This window comes from Dysidea avara, chromosome 5 (genome assembly GCF_963678975.1).
Source record: "Dysidea avara chromosome 5, odDysAvar1.4, whole genome shotgun sequence".
In the NCBI taxonomy this organism is placed as follows: domain Eukaryota; kingdom Metazoa; phylum Porifera; class Demospongiae; order Dictyoceratida; family Dysideidae; genus Dysidea; species Dysidea avara.
The window spans coordinates 40,464,128-40,482,183 of record NC_089276.1 but is presented as its reverse complement, the minus strand read 5'-3'; the positions used below and the strand labels follow the sequence as shown (position 1 = coordinate 40,482,183).

The 18,056-nt window shown below is 38.2% G+C and overlaps 3 protein-coding genes across 3 annotated transcripts in view; all 3 read left to right on the top strand.

Annotated features, from left to right (window-relative positions):
- LOC136255292 (neural cell adhesion molecule 1-like) overlaps positions 1-8,435 on the top strand; it is a 166,533-nt gene extending 158,098 nt beyond the window's left edge. The window contains exons 4-5 of the mRNA XM_066048020.1: positions 4,695-4,997; positions 8,107-8,435. Of these exons, the coding sequence (XP_065904092.1) occupies positions 4,695-4,997; positions 8,107-8,435 (632 nt within the window). The remainder of the gene's footprint in view (positions 1-4,694; positions 4,998-8,106) is intronic.
- A 2,337-nt stretch (positions 8,436-10,772) lies between these two features.
- LOC136255291 (E3 SUMO-protein ligase ZBED1-like) lies at positions 10,773-11,775 on the top strand. Its single transcript, XM_066048018.1, has 2 exons — positions 10,773-11,124; positions 11,201-11,775. Exons 1-2 carry the CDS (start codon positions 10,773-10,775, stop codon positions 11,773-11,775), a joined length of 927 nt encoding a protein of 308 aa, XP_065904090.1.
- Positions 11,776-11,935: 160 nt separating this feature from the next.
- LOC136255290 (E3 SUMO-protein ligase ZBED1-like) lies at positions 11,936-12,748 on the top strand. Its single transcript, XM_066048017.1, has one exon. It carries the CDS (start codon positions 11,936-11,938, stop codon positions 12,746-12,748), a length of 813 nt encoding a protein of 270 aa, XP_065904089.1.
- Positions 12,749-18,056: the final 5,308 nt, after the last annotated feature.

Sequence of the window (18,056 nt, the reverse complement as noted above, 5' to 3'; positions counted from 1 at the left end):
AGAAGTAGCAAAAAGTACAGCTGAAAGAATAAGATAAGAAACATAAGGCAGTTTGCACATACACGTCACTGTTTCAGTATGTGACTGTATGGTGATTCACAGGTATAGCATATCCAGAAAAATCACTGAAGAGAGATCTGTGTGAAATCATCAAATGAGCAAAAACTCCAAGATATGCTGTAGATGAGATTAGCTGGAAGTAAAGGTACGATAGATGGTGTACATTGTGGTTCCGACATAATGGGAAGTATGTGTTTTGTATGTGCAACTTTTAACTTCTGGTTATATATTTAAGTCAATACTGCCAATTCTTTGTGGCTAACATGATAATAATAGGCCATGAAGTAGTTAGATTGCTGGTTGCACACTGTGAGCTGAATCCAATTGAGATGGCCTGGAGTCAAGTGAAGGGACATGTAAAACAGAACAACAGGAGGTATAATGACATTGTTATGGACTATGTGTCTGTTTGTGAACAGTTTACTTTGACTGAAGTTAAGGAACTGATTTATCAAGGATTTGAAGGCTGTTACATCCTGGAGGTGGCAATCCTTGATAAAGAAAAGGTCAAAATCATACTGGGAACAAGATGGACGTCATGAAAAACTTCTAGAGCGATTCCTCATTCACTTTAGCAGTGTTAGCAATAGTGAAGATGATGATGGTGGCAATGGTGAAATTGATGACTCTTCCACTAGCAGCAGCAGCGAGTCCAAGTCTTCTTCTGAGCCTACTTCATCTGATGTAGGATTGTTTGATATTTGCAGCACTGGTGTTACAACTTGATGTTGTTCCCCAGGAGTCATCGGGTGGTTGGAATTAAACTCTGTGAAATACATGAGCATTCAGATGAAATACAAGTGTGTACACTTTAATAAAACATATTATTGCTTTAGTATGCTAGCAGAAGTTGGAACATATCATCCATTGTGTGTTTGATCAGTGCAGGAGTGTTTGAAAGTCACTACAGGTACTATCAGATACAAACAGTATTATTTCACTTCAAAAACAAAATGCTGGCTGGAAAAGTTGTATACATGTGTGGTGAAGTGATGTGAAAAGGATTAAAATGACGAATTGACTAAATTGGAACAAAAGAGGATGGGCAGCTGTGTGGTAAATCTAAAGTTAGAAAGAAAGAAAAAAAAAGATCTTTGGCTCATTTGCAGGTGCACAATGATGCATAACAGATTTTGAGCTGTTATAATTTGGGTTTTTCCTCTTTAAAGCTGAAGAGGTTTTTTCCCTTAAGATAAGTGTGCCACTTATATTCTAAATACAATGCAACAGTGGCCCCAGCTCTTCTTCCACTTGCTTTACACATGCACATAAACTGTTTTATTGTTCTTGCAATTGAAGTGTATTACTGCCTCTTACGTAATAGATAGTGAAATCATACATGTTGAGGTAACGTCTGGCTTCACCACAAACATGCGTTAATATAACATGTCAAAGTGCTGTACTTTAGAGGCTTCCTATTGGAAAATGAATGGTGAAACTTTACAGCATCATAACTGGAGTGTCTTACAGTACATTCAAATGAACTGAAGACAGTCTTAAGATTATTGGCTATGCTTGGTTACCCATGGGGGTGTGGCCTCTATTGACAGCTCAGACTATAAGGCACCCACAAATATTTTAATACATGCCCCTGCCAAGACTAGTCCGGATTACTCCGCATTTTAATGACTTGTAGAAATGGCTGGTTGTTTTATGCTGTGCTCTTGGTTTATTTTATTGCTGTTTCCTTAGGCCCACCACTATGAATGTTTGTTGTATGATTGGTAAGTATTGTGACAACAAAAACAGTAGTTATGGATGCACTTAGATGGCTTTGTGCAGTGTACCGCTTTTAGACAAGAAACATAACTACTGTTTCCCACCCTTATTAGCTAAATAATAGGGTTTATAATGTGGCTTGATCATTGGACAGTGTCCTCAAGATAGTTCAGTTGTATATCGGTGTATCATATCAGTGTTTATCAGCAATATTGGCTCCCACCGATATAGTCAAAATTTCTATATCAGTCACCAATGCAATATGTATCAGTGTATTGGTACACCTCCAGTTGAAAGGCACTACCAAATGAGTAATACTGGAAGCCCATGCGATGTAGCAATCGTGAGTTATTAATCATTTTTGAGGATCCAGCTCAATGTGTATGTACTAGAGAAAGTACCATATATAACACTTAAAGCTTAAGACTAGTATATATAGCACTTGTTTTTTCTCATAATGTATTGGTCTCTCAACCATGTCCAATTGTTCTTTGTTTTTATATAACCTTGTAACAACATCAAGACACACAATAGTGTGTCGTGCGGCCCAAGAAGCCAGCGCGCCACACTGTGGGTATAATGACATGAAGGAAAAAAAAGTCATTTTTACACCTTTGTATCTCGGTGATACCTTATCCGATAGGAACCAAATTTGCTGCAGAGTTGCCCGCCAGCAAGGGGAGTCCACGTTCCAAATTTGAAGGAAATCGCTCCAGCCATTTCCGAGATACGAGCAGCCAAAGTTTCGGGTTTTTTTCTTGGTTTTTCTTCTTATTCTTCTTCGTGTTTTCGCACACTTGCAAAACTTGCTATAAAATGCAAACACGTATTCCAATTTCCTTGAAATTTGGCACACAGAAAGGAAGTCCAAAGGCAAATTCTAGTATCAAATTTGATGTAAATCCAATGAGCGGTTAAGGATTTATGACCAATTATTGACGTAAAACAAGATCAATTTGTTGTCACGCCTACAGGGTAAACCACTTCATCGAATAAGTTGAAAATCGTTTTGTGGATAGATCAACCATTGTAGGAGTGCCTTTTGGTGGTTTGAAAGTAATCGAAATAAAGATCATGGAGATATGACACAAAACTGAAGGTATGTAACAATTGCACGATCAAGATTTGTGAATAAAAATAGCAATAATCTTCATGCTTACCAGGTAAACCGCTTAGAGCAGTGAGCTGAAAATGGGTATGTAGCTGGAATAGTCATCATAGAAAGTCCTTGCAGTAGTACAGAACAATCGGATTTCAAACCACTGAGGTATGATTCCAAAGCCAACTCTATGTAACAAATGCGAGATCGGGATACTCTAATAGAATAGTCACCCTAATACAGCATTCAGCTAGCTCATGACTTACTCCATTATAGATTTCTATTACATTGCAAGTTATGCTGTAGAGAGTTCAGCTACAAACAATTCACTCTGTAGAGAATTCTGCTATAAACAAGTCTTCATGCAGAGAGTTTAACAATCAAATCCACCCTGTAAAGAGTTCGGCTTTACTAACAAGTTACTCTGTAGAGAGATCAGCTAGAAAACGTCACCTTGTAGAGAGTTCAGGTACAAACATATCACCCACAAAAAGTTCAGCTACAAACAAATCACACTGTAGAGAGTTCACCTAGACACAAGTCACCAAGTAGAGAGATCAGCTAAGTCACCTTGTAGAGAGATCAGCTAGAAGAAATCACCTTGCGGAGAGTTCAGCTACAAAAAAATCATCCTGTAGAGAGTTCAGCTACAAACAGATCATCCTGTAGAGAGTTCAGCTACAAACAAATCACCCTGCAGAGAGTTCAGCTACAAAGAAACCATTATGTAGAGAGTTCAGCTGCAAACAAATCACCCTGTAGAGAGTTCAGCTACGAAAAGATTGCCTTTAGAGAGTTCAGCTAGAAGGATCACCTTGTAGAGAGTTCAGCTACAAACAAATTACCCTGCAGATAGTTCAGCTACAAACAAGTCACCCTGTAGAGAGATCAGCTAGCAGAAGTTACCTTGTAGAGAGTTCAGCTACAAAGAAACCACCATGTAGAGAGTTCAACTGCAAACAAATCACCTGTAGAGCATTCATCTAGAAACATATCACCCTGTAGAGAGTTCAGCTACAAAGAAACCACCATGTAGAGAGTTCAGCTGCAAACAATTACCTGTAGAGAGTTCAGCTACAAACAAATCACCCTGTAGAGAGATAAGCTAGAAGAAGTCACCCTGTAGAGAGTTCAGCTACAAAGAAACCACCATGTAGAGAGTTCAGCTGCAAACCAATCACATGTATCTTTTTCTGCTTCCTGTGGTAAAGAAAAAGAAAGGTAGGTTAAAAAAGCCCTAAAGCTGGCCATAGGCCGGCTTTGGGGTATACTAATGCAAAAAGAAGTGAAATCTAATCCAAAACAGCCAAGCTGTAAAAAAGAGTGTGGCCTTCAGAAAGGCTATGGTGAAAAAAGATGTGAAATCCAAGGTGGCGGCCAAGAAATGGCTGTGATGGTAGGTTAATGGTAAAAATTTTAATGACAACAATTCAGGTGAATTTGTGCTAAGACCAAGCAGCACCAAATTCACCTGAATTGTTGTTATTAAAATTTTTACCATTAACCTACCATCACAGCCATTTCTTGGCCGCCACCTTGGATTTTACATCTTTTTTCACCATAGCCTTTCTGAGGGCCACACTCTTTTTTACAACTTGGCTGTTTTGCATTAGATAAGTATTGTTACTGCTATTTTTTTCTAATCCTTTCCAGCGTATGCATGAGTTTCCTCAAAACCACTGGTGGTTCACACATGCACACACTTGAGTTCTGAATGGGACTTTGTGTCTGAGCTGCACCTTATCACCATTATATGATTCTAATAAATTCCACTGTATGATCTGAATTCATAATCATTACATTTTATCCCATGCAGCTCCTCCAGTGATTGCCCTTATTGGGAATGCTACAAGAACAGTTACATCACCTGAAGATGTTACCATCTCAGTCACCATTGGATCATCCAACCTTCCAGTAACTGTCCAGTGGTCCTATAACAATCAACCATTAACTACTAATAGTGACTATACCATTACCACTATATTATCCAGTGATAATACCACTGGTAATTCATCACTGACTGTACATAGTACCAATACTGGTGATGATGGAAACTATATTGTGAATGTGTCAAATCTTGCTGGAAATAATATGACAATCATCAATGTTATGATCCATGGTAAGTGGAGTAGTGTTTAATAATACATGAGTACATCATACATGCATAGCTGTTCACATGATGGTCATAAGGTGATATTAGGCCCACCTTCTTGGTATTTGTTTATTTTTCCATAGTACTTGAATATGCATCTGCTTGTATTTCAGCATTTACTCATGACTATGAATGTAACTTTCATTTCATTTTCATGGCTATACACTCAGTTTCATTTATTTGTGATCAAAAAGGATTAACTTAACACTACTGTGTTGCTCTAAATTAAACATTTACATAGGAACCTCTCTAAGATGGATACCATTGGGAAAATGGCTTGTGTCCTTTATATGGAGGTGTCCTTATTTTAGGGATTTTTCAATTTTTAAAACAATGATGTTTAATGCAAAAATAGTTTTGTTCAAAGAAAGCATACACTGTGGTATAGTATAACACACATGTAGAGAGATGATTAAATATTATGGTAATCTACAAGCTACGTAGTCTCTAATTGGATAATCGATAGCTAAGATTTGTATAAGAACTGGTCAAAAGTACTCTGATGGCTGACTTTGAATCGTAAGGTACCTACTGCATCAATCACAGAAACTATGTCAGTGGCTTCAGAGATATATCCTTTGCTGTCTAGAAACTCCTATACATTTTCTAGATTTCTTACAGCTTCACCAAGGTTCCTTAACTTGGGAGGTGGAGGCTTGATTTCAGGTTCACCTTCAGACTCAATGCAAGAGGATGGTGAATGTGTTGGGTCAATGGATGAAAAAAGCTGTTCTTCCCACTGTTCACTGTCAACCTCATTGTCATTCCCACTGATGTATTCACTAACTGAACAATTACCCTTCTGCAGGTCCTAACTGACCTATGAGGTTGTGCATCTCTGAAGTGTCTACCTCATCCTCATCTTTAAATGCGTCACTTTTCTCACATGGACAACTGGGTACTGCAAAGCTTTCATCTAAGACACCTCCCTTCCTAAAGCACATCTTGGGTTTGACTGCTTCCCAAGCTTGGGCCACCCATCTAATTGCATGTAAAATATTTATACTCTTTGTGACCTCTGATGCAGTTGTGCAAGTTTCAATTTTAGAAATAACAAATCGTAGCAGATGAGTGCGATAATGCACCTTAAAGTTTTTGATAATTCCCAAATCCAATGGTTGTAACATCAATGTCGTGTTTGCAGGTAAGAATATACTTTTGATGTTGTTAAGGCTATCTTTGATATCCTCTGGATGATATCCTGCATTATCCATGAACAGACCAATTTTCCGAGATTTGTCACTCAATCGTTGATTCAACTTGCGCAACACAGATAAGAGTATTTTTCCTGTCATCCACACCTTTGGTTGACTAAAATATTGTACAGGAAGAGTGGCTGTATCAACTGACTTGAAGCACCTTGGCTTTGCTGATTTCCAAATAACCGCAGCAGTTTCCTTACTACCTGCTGCATTACTATTAAGGCAACTGTTATTCTGTGTTACTTTTTTTCCACCTTTACACTGAGTGCCCTTTCGGCCAAATCCGTGGTCAGGAAGGGCACGCCAAAAGCAAGCAGTTTCATTAAGATTCCAAATATTTTCACTTGTATATCCTTGGAGCAATTCAAGTAACCTTTCCTTCCAGGAATCTACAGTTACTCCACTTACTTCACCTGACTCTCCATTGATCTTTACATGTTTTATGTTATACCGTTTCTTCCATCTATCAAGCCAGCCATTAAGATTCCTTGAATTCTGGCTTCTGAAGACGTTCTGCTATTTGTTTGGCCTTTTTACACAATTGTAAACCAACCGGATAGATATTCTTAGAGCACGCAAGTAAATACCACTCATGTAGAGCTTCATTAATATCTGAATACTCACAAGTTCTTGTCCTTTTCCCTGTCACTAGCCTCATTTTCTTTCTGGATACTGGAACTCTGTGTCTTTCCACAGTCATATAACTCAGCAAGCTTCCTTACACCTAGTTTAGGATTGCTATCAGCTGTCTTTATTACTTCTACGTTTTGCTTGAGAGTAAGTGTATTTTCCCTGGAGGCTTTAGAGTAGACATATCCCTCAAAGATAGTTGCCAGTCACGCTCTGTTACAGCTGGACCAAGTAGCAAGCATGTGAAAGCCAACAAGGACACTAATTAGAGTGAACACATTTTGTGGTAGCTCAGTATGGCAAGTGTGTTATAAAGCATGTTATGGCAAGCCAAGTAGTTTGTAGAAACGAACCACTAGAAGTCTTTGAAATCAAGTCATTTGTCAGGGGCTACCATGCTTATCAAGACTTGTGGAGTCCTAAGCTGGGAGAAGTTCTGCCTATCGAGCAGGGGCCCACTAACCCTGAGGATAAATTTGCAGTCGCTGTAAAACTTGAAGATTGTATGGTAGGACATGTCCCCTTCAACATTGCTCCCACAGTATCTCGCTTTTTAAACAGAAGCATAAACAAGTGGTCTGTAGAAGTTACCGGAGAGTGAATTAACAGAGGGGCAGGATATGGACTAGAAATTCCTTGTAAATATCGTCTGTATGGTCCAAAGAAACATGTAGACACACTTAGGAAATACATTAATTAATGATATTGTAACTGATGATGAACCTTTGTAAATTTACTAATCCAGATTTTATCTGTGTCTGCGATTAACGAGGTTGGTTTGTGTGGTGTTTGCACATCCAGGGAATTGTATGGTGTCCGGTTTACGGAGTAGAGGGATGTCTGCTATTCGTGGGGTATTAGTGCACGTTAAGTACTGGAAGTTGCATTTGGGACTTGATTAAATGTCCATTATAAAGAGGCTGTCCACCATTCAGGGGTGTCCACTAAGAGAGGTTCCACCATGAAACTTTTTCAAATGATATGGTGTGTTATGGCAGTGATATGGTGTGTTAGGCCTTTTTCTAAGTGGCTTGAATGCTTTTGAGTTAAGTTGTGAATCAATGTAGACATTCATCATAAATGTACACTTGAAATTATTAAATTAAAAACTTTGTGACCAGCTACGATCATGGTTAGTATTTGCATAAACTTAGTGCTACCCCACAACATCCATAGCATTGTGATATTATGAGCATAGTGATACTGAAATTAGTAGCCATACTATGTCATTGTCATTTGTACAGTTCAACCTACTGCTAACTCCCCAGACATGGCCAGTGCTACAGAAGGAGACACTAGTACAACTATCACTTGTACAGCAACTGGTGTACCAGCTCCAACAGTTAGTTGGACTGGACCAGATGGTAATATTATGAATGATAGCAAATATACTATAAGTGACACCAGCTCACCTGTGATGATAACTGATGGTAGTAATGAAGTGTTTCAGGTTACTAGTGACCTTACTATTATGAGTGTTGTACGAGGAGACACTGGAGTGTACTATTGTAATGTTACTAATGTGGTGAATAGTGTACAGAGTAATACTACCCTCACTGTGATGTGTAAGTGATTATGTGTGATAAATGTTATTGTGATTGTGTGTTTATTAATTTAAAATGAAGTAGGGATCCGAGCGATAAATAGTGATGAAACAAGAGATGAATGATGGTATTACAGAATAGCTTGGTGGGAATATCCCTACTTTGGCATTGAACAAATAATTATAACATGCCAATGTGGGAATTCTCTCACAGAGTTCTGCTGTAATACCACCATTCACTCTGCTTTCACAACTTTTTATCGCTTAGATCCCTACTTCATTCTCAAATTAACACTTTTGGTATACTAGTTTGTTAGGTTTTGTTTTTGTTTTCTAATCCAAAACAGCCAAACTATAAGAAAAGTGTTGCCCCCAAAAAGGCTATGGTGAAAAAGATGTGAAATCCAAGGTGGTGGCCAAGAAATGGCTGTGATGGTAGGTTAATGGTGAAAATTTTAACAATAACAATTCAGGTGAATTTGGTGCCAAGATCAAGCGGCACCAAATTCACCTGAATTATTGTTATTAAAATTTTCACCATTAACCTACCATCACAGCCATTTCTTGACCACCACCTTGGATTTCACATCTTTTTTTCACTATGGCCTTTTTGGGGGCTGCACCTTTTTTACAGCTTGGCTGTTTTGGATTAGATATCATTTCCTTTTGTATTTGTATACACCAAAGCAGACATGGGGCCAAGTACATTTGAAAGTACTTAAGTAAAGTACAAGTACTTTTGAATTTTCCAAGTATAAGTACAAGTACTCTGGCGACAATCAAGAGAGTACTTAAGTAAAGTACAAGTACTTTTGAATTTTCCAAGTATAAGTACAAGTACTCTGGCGACAATCAAGAGAGTACTTAAGTAAAGTACAAGTACATGCTGGAAGTACTCAAGTAAAGTACAAGTACATTTTGCTGTAGCAAAATATACACTTATTCAGTGTATTGTAGTATGTAAGTGTACCTAGTGTGGTTGGTACTTTCAGGTTTTTGTCAACTATTCACTCTCTTAAACATTTAAATGCACTAACTTTAGCAGCAGCATTGTTTTTATTTGCCAGAATTCTATGACATCGTTAATCGTGGCTACATGATACATAGTAAGGTTAGTGAAGGCACTAGAAGAATTGTACAATGCTCCTTCATGCAATTTTGTTAAGTACCCACTGTGTACAAACTACGTACAATGTTTGCAGTACTTACAAGTACTTAAGTACTCAAGTACATACAAGTACTTAGCAAAGTACTTGAGTATAAGTACAAGTACACTGGGGAAATTAAGGAAGTATTTAAGTAAAGTACAAGTACTTTCAAATCTGTACTTAAGTGTACTTAAGTATAAGTACTCATGTACTTGGCCCCATGTCTGCACCAAAGCCATCTTATGGTCTGCTTTGGGGTTATTTTAACCTATGTTTTTTTTTCTTTTCTACAGAGAAAGAAGAAACACATTCAAAGTAGACTTTTTAAGAGTATTTTTGATTTCATCAGTAATTGTACAAATTTTGAATTTATTACATGACATTTCTTTTTACAGGATAACGTGTTTGTAGCTGATCTCCACTGGGTGACTTAAATGTAGCTGAACTCTCTACAGGGTAAATTGACAGGGTGGCTAGTTCGTAGCTGAACTCTCTAGAGGGTGATTTGTTTGTAGCTGAACTCTCTACATGGTAACTTGATCTCTCTACAGGGTGACTTGTTTCTAACTGATCTCTCTACAGGGTAACTTTTTATAACTGATGTCTCTACAGCATGATTTGCTTGTAGTTGAACTTACAACAAGGTGACTTGTTTCTAGCAACACGGTGATTTGTTTGTAGCTGATCTCTCTACATAATGGCTTCATCTCTCTACAGGGTGACCTGATCTCTCTACAGGGTCACTTGTTTGTAGCTGAACCCTCTACATGGTGACTTGGATCTAGCTGATCTTTCTACACGGTGACTTCTAGTTGATCTCTCTACAGTGTGATTGCTTGTAGCTGATCTCTCTACAGAACACTTGTTCCTAGTTGATCTAACATGGAGATTTGTTTGTAGTTGAACTCTCTGCATAGTCACTTGGTACTAACTGATTTTTCTACAGGGTGACTTATTTCTAGCTGATGTCTCTACAGGGTAAGTTTTTCTAGTTAATGTCTTTACAGTGTGACTTGCTTGTAGATGGTCTCTCTACAGTAGGGCTGTGCGATAATAGCGATAATACGATTATCGCGATAGGATGAAGGGTTATCGAGATAGTGATATTATATTCCTTGTAATCGATTATTATACGATAATTAATTATGATGCAATTGCTTACGTAATCATGTATCTTGTGATTCACCTCGTGTTGTTTTGTTTTATCTGCGTTAGTGAAATGAGCACTTATAGTGGTGCGAGTAGTGATTCTAGCAGTGACTCAAGCAGTGAGTGTCGCGATAGTCCTCGTGAACTGTTAAAGCTTGAAAAAACAAAGAGTCCTGTTTGGGAATACTTTGGCTTCCCAGCGGAAAATTGGCAGTACTTGGAGAAAGATAAAAAGAAGCGGACTGAAGTCTACTGTATGCTCTGCCCAAAGAAAATGAACTATCTTGGAAACACCACCAATATGATCTCTCATTTGGAATACAACCACCGCTCGGAATATTTGAAAGTAAAAGCCAAAACGGCAACTGGTCAAAAGTGTAGTGCCATGTCTGCCATCCAACCACCCATTAGTGAAGCTTTCTGTCAGTTAGAGCCACTGTCAACAAACTCGAAAAGGTGGAAAACTCTTAATTAACCAATCAGTAAGCCATTGTATAGCGAAGGATATGTTGCCCATTAGCATAGTCAACAATGTGGGATTTCGGGCTATGTTGCGTACTTTTGAGCCAAGATATGTGGTTCCTGATAGGAAGACCTTCTCACAGAATTACATTCCAGAAATTTATCAGAGTGAGAAAGCAAGAATTGCTGCTGCTATGACACGTGGTCTAAAGAATTTTTCACTTACCACAGATGGTTGGACCTCCCGTGCTAACCATAGCTATATTACACATACCATGCATTATATTGATGAATTATGGAATCTACATGCTCACCTTTTGGACACTGCTGAAATGCCATTGGAGCACACAGGTGTCAATTTAGCTGATGAGTTAAAGGATAGCCTTGCAAGGTGGGATCTTAAAGATGATGATCTTGTGTCTATAACCACTGATAACGCACGAAACATTGTTTGTGCAACTGAAATACTATCATGGCCTCGTTTTGGTTGTCTAACCCACACTCTTCAAATTGGAGTTAAGAAAGCTATGGAAATTCCACCAATATCAAGAGCTCTTGCTCGTGCCCGCCGTGTAGTGACCCATTTTCATCACTCTTCTAAGTCTTCATAATATATTAAAGCAGAAACAAACAGATTTGCATGTTGAGGAACTGAGTTTGGTTCAAGATGTCACTACACGGTGGAACTCATCGTATTACATGCTGAAACGTTTGCTTCAACAGCGTCAGCCACTGTGTGCTACCTTAATTGAAATTAAAAAAACAGATTTTATGCCTAGTGATGCTGAAATTTCAACAATGAAAACAGTTTTGGAAGTTTTACAACCCATTGTGGAAATCACTGAGACACTAGGTGGTGAAAAACTAGTAACCATTTCAGCCGTAAGACCACTATTATACAAGCTTTTGTCAATACATTTGGTTGAAAATTCTTCAGATTCCTCACTGGCTAAAACAATGAAAAAGATTGTGATGGGTGATCTCAAAGATCGTTACGATGATGTCATGAGCTTGATTAACAAGGCATGCTTCCTTGACCCTAGATTTAAAGCCCTTGCTTTCATGACTGACAGTGACAAGAGCTTTACAATTGCTTCTGTGGAAGAAGAAGCACAAGAGTTGAATGATGATGATAGCAACAGCCTTGATACTAGTACAAGCACTGTTAATCTGACTGATGATGATGCTCCTCCACCATCTAAAAAGGCCAAGAAAGGCTTGATGTCTTTGTTGGATGATGTTGTTAATTCCAAATCTCAAGATGAAGGTGCTCCACTATCAGACAGTGAAAGAATTAAAGCTGAAGTAGAAAGGGAAATGAGCAATTACATTGCCATTGAAATTGATCCTAGTACAGTGGGTAATCCTCTGGTATGGTGGAGAGACAATCAGAAACACTATCCACGGTTAGCACGGTTAGCCAGGAAATTTTTATGTATTCCAGCAACCTCAGTGCCATCAGAGCGTGCGTTTAGTGTGGCTGGACATGTAGTAAATGAAAAAAGAGCCTGTCTACTACTGGAGAATGTTAACATGTTGGTCTTCCTTGGTGCAAACCTAGAAGTCAACAAGAAGAAAAGATAAATTTAAAAGTAACAGTATGACTAACGGTATAACAATATTGTTTATTGTGAGACTAAATCTTTTGTTTTAACAACCATCACTTACTTGAAAGTTCTTTAGTGTTCAGTGTTATATTGTATGATCATTATCGAGATAATATCGTTTATCGAGATAAATAGGCTTTTATTATCGGAATTTATCGAGATATAGGTTTTTTCATTATCGCACAGGCCTACTCTACAGGATAATTTTTTGTAGCCAAACTCTCTACAAGGTGACTTGTTTCTATAAGCTGATTCTTCTACAGGCTGACCTGTTTCCAGCTGATCTAACAGGCAATTTGTTTGTAGCTGAACTCTCCACAAGGTGACTGGTTTCTAGCTGATCTCTCTAGTTTGTAGCTGAACTCTCTACAGGATGGCTTATTGTAACTGAATTGTCTACAGGATAACTTGTTTCTAGCTAATCTCTCTTCAGAGTGACTTAAACTATCTACAGGGTGATTTGCTCTCTCTACACTACACGGTAACTTTTTCTAGCTGATCTCTCTACAGTGTGATTTGTTTGTAGTTGATCTCCCTACAGGGTGATTTGAAATGGTCTGAATCTCTAGAGTGAATTATCTGTAGTTGTACTTTCTACAGATGACTGTTCCATTAGAGTATCTCGGTTGCTGAATGCTCTATTAGGGTGACTGTTCTATTAGAGTATCTCAATCTTGCTTTGCTACACGTAGTTGGCTGGTGGTTTGTAATCTGATTCTTCTGTACTACTGCAAAGACTTTCTATGACGATTATTCCGGCTACATACCAATTTTCAGCTCATTGCTCTATGCAGTTTGCTTGGTAGGCATGAAAACTAATAGTTTTTATTCATAAAATTCAATCGCATAATTGTGACACAGGTTGGGTTTTGTGTCATATCTCAATGGCCTTTATCAGAATTCGTTTTAAACCCAAAAAGCACTCCTATGGTGGTTACTCCATCTACATAGCAATTATCAGCTCATTCCTTCGAGGGGTTTACCCTGTGGACGTGACAGACCTTCGACCTTATTTTACGCGAATAATCGATCATAACTCCGTGAATGTTCATCGGATTCCTACCAAAGTTGGTACTGAGATCCGCCTTAATGAGCCATTCAAGTGTGCCAAATTTCAGCTTGATCGGAGTACACATTTGGTATTTTATGGAAGATTTTGCAAAGTGTGAAAAGAAGAAAAGTGAAGGAAAAACTGAAACTTTGGCCGCTCGTATCTTGGAAATGGCTGGGGCGATGTTCTTCGAATTTCATGTCTAGACTCCCCTACCATGTGGGCACTTCTGTACCAAATTTGGTTCCAATCGGATAAAACATCACGGAGCTACATATGCGTGAAAATCACATTTTATTTCTTCCTGTCAATATACTCACAGTGTTGCATGCCGGCTTTTTGGGATGCACGACACTACTGTGTGTCTTGATATAGCATACAGCTATACATGTGTGACTGTTCTGTATAGGGTGACTGCTGTATTAGAGTGTCTCAAGTCAGCCTCTAGCCTACCAAGACTGAGGCATGGTCACTAATCCCTATTTTCATTGTACTATTATTATAAACCAATGAGGGGTATGGTCATCAAGTAGATTATTAAGAGGTGTGTCTCTGTGCTCAATTGTTACTAATCAACTAAGATCGCTAATGGGCGTGGCCTCAAACCTATTGTTAAGTTACAGGCATCTACCGTCTGTCCAGTATTTTTAGAGTAGCTTAAGCGCTTGAATATTTTGTGGCATCTAAATATACTGCTCAAGGAAAGTGTTAAGCAGAAAGTTAATGCCTTGATATGGTTTTGTTGCACGAAGAGAAGACAACAACCAACCTGATTGCAGATAAAGGAAAGACAGGACATAGAGTTTACGCACTAGTTGAAACCCCTAAACACACATCCCATTGGTGAGTTAGGTATTCTGATGTTAAATGGTGGCTGTGCGCTGCTTTGTTTGGCGTCCAGCTTTGAAACTGTGGTCTAGCAGGCTGGCAGGCAGGCAGGCAAACGAAAATTTGAGTTTGGATGGTTTTTAAAACAATTCTATCCAGCCTCCTCTAAGTGTTTTCTTGTTTAATGTTGTATTTAATGTCAGCTGTACTAATATTATTCTGTAAAGGTGATTTTCGTCGTGTAAGATGTTTCTAGGATGATTTTTAAAGGAAGAATTTTAGGCTGCCCATGTCAGTTTAGTGGGGATCTTAAACAATATTACCATACTGTTTGATACCATCATTTATGTCTTGTTTCAGACTTTCATTGCTTAGTTCCTTAAACCCGCAGGTAATTTTAAGGTATACGTGATTACACAAAACCATTTAAAATGGCCTGTATAGCTAGACTAGCCTAACGCTGTTAGCCTAAAGCTATATACCAACAGAAAGTTTATTCATTGGGCTACTTGAGGAAGTCCAAATAACCACTGTAACAACAGAGGCTTACTTGTTATGGAGTGATGGAAAACAGCAGCTCAATTTTCTTTTATTCGTGACGGCAGTCATATTAACAATTAATTAAGTCACGTGAGCTATGTATGGCATGACTTGCCATTGAATGAGGAACGTGTTTATTTCACACGAATCTGATAAAGTAGGAAGGAGATATTAACCATTTTCTAAAAGTATGTAGGGAGTTGTGTGCTTATTTTGCATAACGATAGTTACAGTAGGCAAGTTTTGGCCCCATGCTTTCATACTAGGGTAAACTCCTTGGTACCATTTTAATCCTTGTTTAATTATGAATAAATTGGTGTTGATTACGTAGCCATAGGAATGACAATTCGTAAGTTACAGCTCTTTGTTTACAGCCATACACCAGCGCCGATTTATCAGCATAATAATTATGCGGTTTTAAGGGTTAAATTAATAGTTTTTAAATATGCGGCCGAATTTTGGAAAATCACTCTTATGGTCGCACCTGAAATCATTAGGATTTTTGAAACTGGCATGGTGCTGTTTATAGCAGAAAACAATTTTTCAAATATTTTTCTTGTAATTCAAGGTATCATCTATGGTTTATTTTATCCTTAAATGGGTACAAATTTAACTTATAATTCTGTGTTTGAGCACTAAACATTTATTGTGTCGAATGCACCCATATGGGTGACTTTCTAAAATTTGGTCACATACACTGATTATAATTATATTTTTGTTATAGCATACACATGTGACTGTTCAACTAGTGTGACTGCTGTATTAGGGTATCTTAGGTCAGCCTCTACTGGTGTAGTCACTATTCGTTATGTTCACTATGCTACAGTATCATTGTAGCTAGACAAATAAAAAGTGAGGAAATCATGTTAGTCTTATTCAAACAAATAGATTGTTAAGAAGCGTGATCTCCATGATCAGTTGTTATTAACCAACCAAGATCATTAATGCATGTGGTCGTCCAGCCACCATTATTTCTGACAATGCTAAGACATTTAAATCTAGTAAACATTCTTCTGAGGAACAGAAATTTTTGATGAGAAATTGTATCACTTGGAAATTTATTGTTGAAACAGCCCTGTGATGGGGTAGCTTCTTTGAATGCCTTATTCAGAGTGCTAAAAGTTGTCTCAGGGACAAACCATTTTTTACCTTTGATCAATTCAATATGCTTTGCTAATTGAAATTAAGCTGCAGACGGAGAACCACTAGTAATCCTATCTATTCCCACTTTGAAGTCATTAGAGGCTTTAAGCAAAAAAGCAAAGGTCGTAGACATCTCCTGCAACAAGCAATTCATCAGTCAGTGGCACAGGAAATTCTCACTGAGATTGAGAGAAGCGTGTAAGATTAATTCTCAGTTGAAGGGTGAATCTAGAGAATACAAATGTTCAATGCTTCATTGAAAAAGCTGTCCCTGCTTGCCAGACTTGCATACTGTCATGGTGGCAGCATGTACTTGTCTGTCTGACGAAGTAAGCAATTCTTCAACGATGGCAAGTCTCCAGAACACTCTCTTACAGTCATCTTTCTTAAGCACTACATCACCAACTGAGATGCTGGAAGTGTCTGCGGACAAGATTGGAGGTGAATCTACTGAAATTGTAGCTAAATGAAGAAGAGAGGCAGTAGTAACTGGGGAAACTTAGAGACTTAGAAACTGAACGATTTTATAGAGATAGACTTGACATTTTATTTGTTGTAGTAGGAGATTTTAAACTGTTTTGATTGTCGTATACATCTATCAAACATAGAAAGGTTTTTGTAATACTGCATACATATTTTTGTTGTATCACGTGACTTTTTGTGCGTTAATGAGAGTGATTGAACAGTATCACTTGTAAGCAGGTCTGGTGCGAAGAAGGTTATTTAATTGGAGTTTGGAAGAAGGTTCTTTAATTGGAGTTTGGAAGAAGACAACCCTTGACAATATTAAACTCATTGGATCTATAAAATGCACTATGAGGGAATGTCACGATAAGAACACTGGTTTGCTCGATACGGTAGGATTACTTGGGAGGAAGACGATACAATGTCACACTACAACTCTTAATGATCACATGTACAAGCGTGGCATAATCACGTGATTACAATCTATAAATAATTCACATATTATAGAATCGCTACTACTACTACTAATAAAAATAATGTTTCTAGTTAATCTCGACATCCTTGGGGGGGTGGATAGAATTTTGAGCATTAGATGCAGTAGTATCCAGATTAGTGTTGACTTCTAGTGGTTATAACTTAGTGATCGGTCTGTTTGTTTTGCCAGTTGAGGTGCGTATGTTTGCTGTACAAATCAGTACATCACCACCAGGTATCAACTCTTCAATGACAGCTAGTCTCCAGTCAACATAGGGTTTATCATCATGTTTTAGCACAATGTCACCTGTCTTGACCTTCTGTTGGTTGTTGCCGGAAGTTTTATGGAATTCTCTTAATGATGTAAGATATTCGTGCTTCGAAATTGTTCTATGATCAATGCTTGTTTCTTAGCTCTCTTCCGGATATGTGCTTCATCACCAATATTAGGATCTGTCAGTTCATCTTCCTCAGCATGTCTGTAGGGTAGAGAGATTATACGTCTTTCATAAAGAAAATCAGCTGGTTTTAACGGATCTGGGTCCTGGGAATCATTTGAGACATAGGTGAATGGTTGGTAATTTAGAATGGCTTCAGTTTCTACCACTAGTGTTTGTAGGGTTAGGAGATTAATATGTGCTCTTCCCAAGACTTTAGTAAGGCAGCTCTTCGTTAGCCCAATCAACTTCTCCCAGAACCCCCATACTAGGGGGCCTCTTTGATATGAATTTCCAGGTTATTCCTTGTTTACTCAGAGTGTTTGCTAGATTTATTTATACAGCTC

Bases quoted from the DNA above. Each gene is read 5' to 3' on its own strand.
- LOC136255291 (XM_066048018.1), top strand. From the start codon at position 10,773: ATGAGCACTTATAGTGGTGCGAGTAGTGATTCTAGCAGTGACTCAAGC. The intron at 11,125-11,200 runs GTCAGTTAGAGC...GCCATTGTATAG, and splicing joins ACCCATTAGTGAAGCTTTCT to CGAAGGATATGTTGCCCATT.
- LOC136255290 (XM_066048017.1), top strand. From the start codon at position 11,936: ATGCCTAGTGATGCTGAAATTTCAACAATGAAAACAGTTTTGGAAGTT.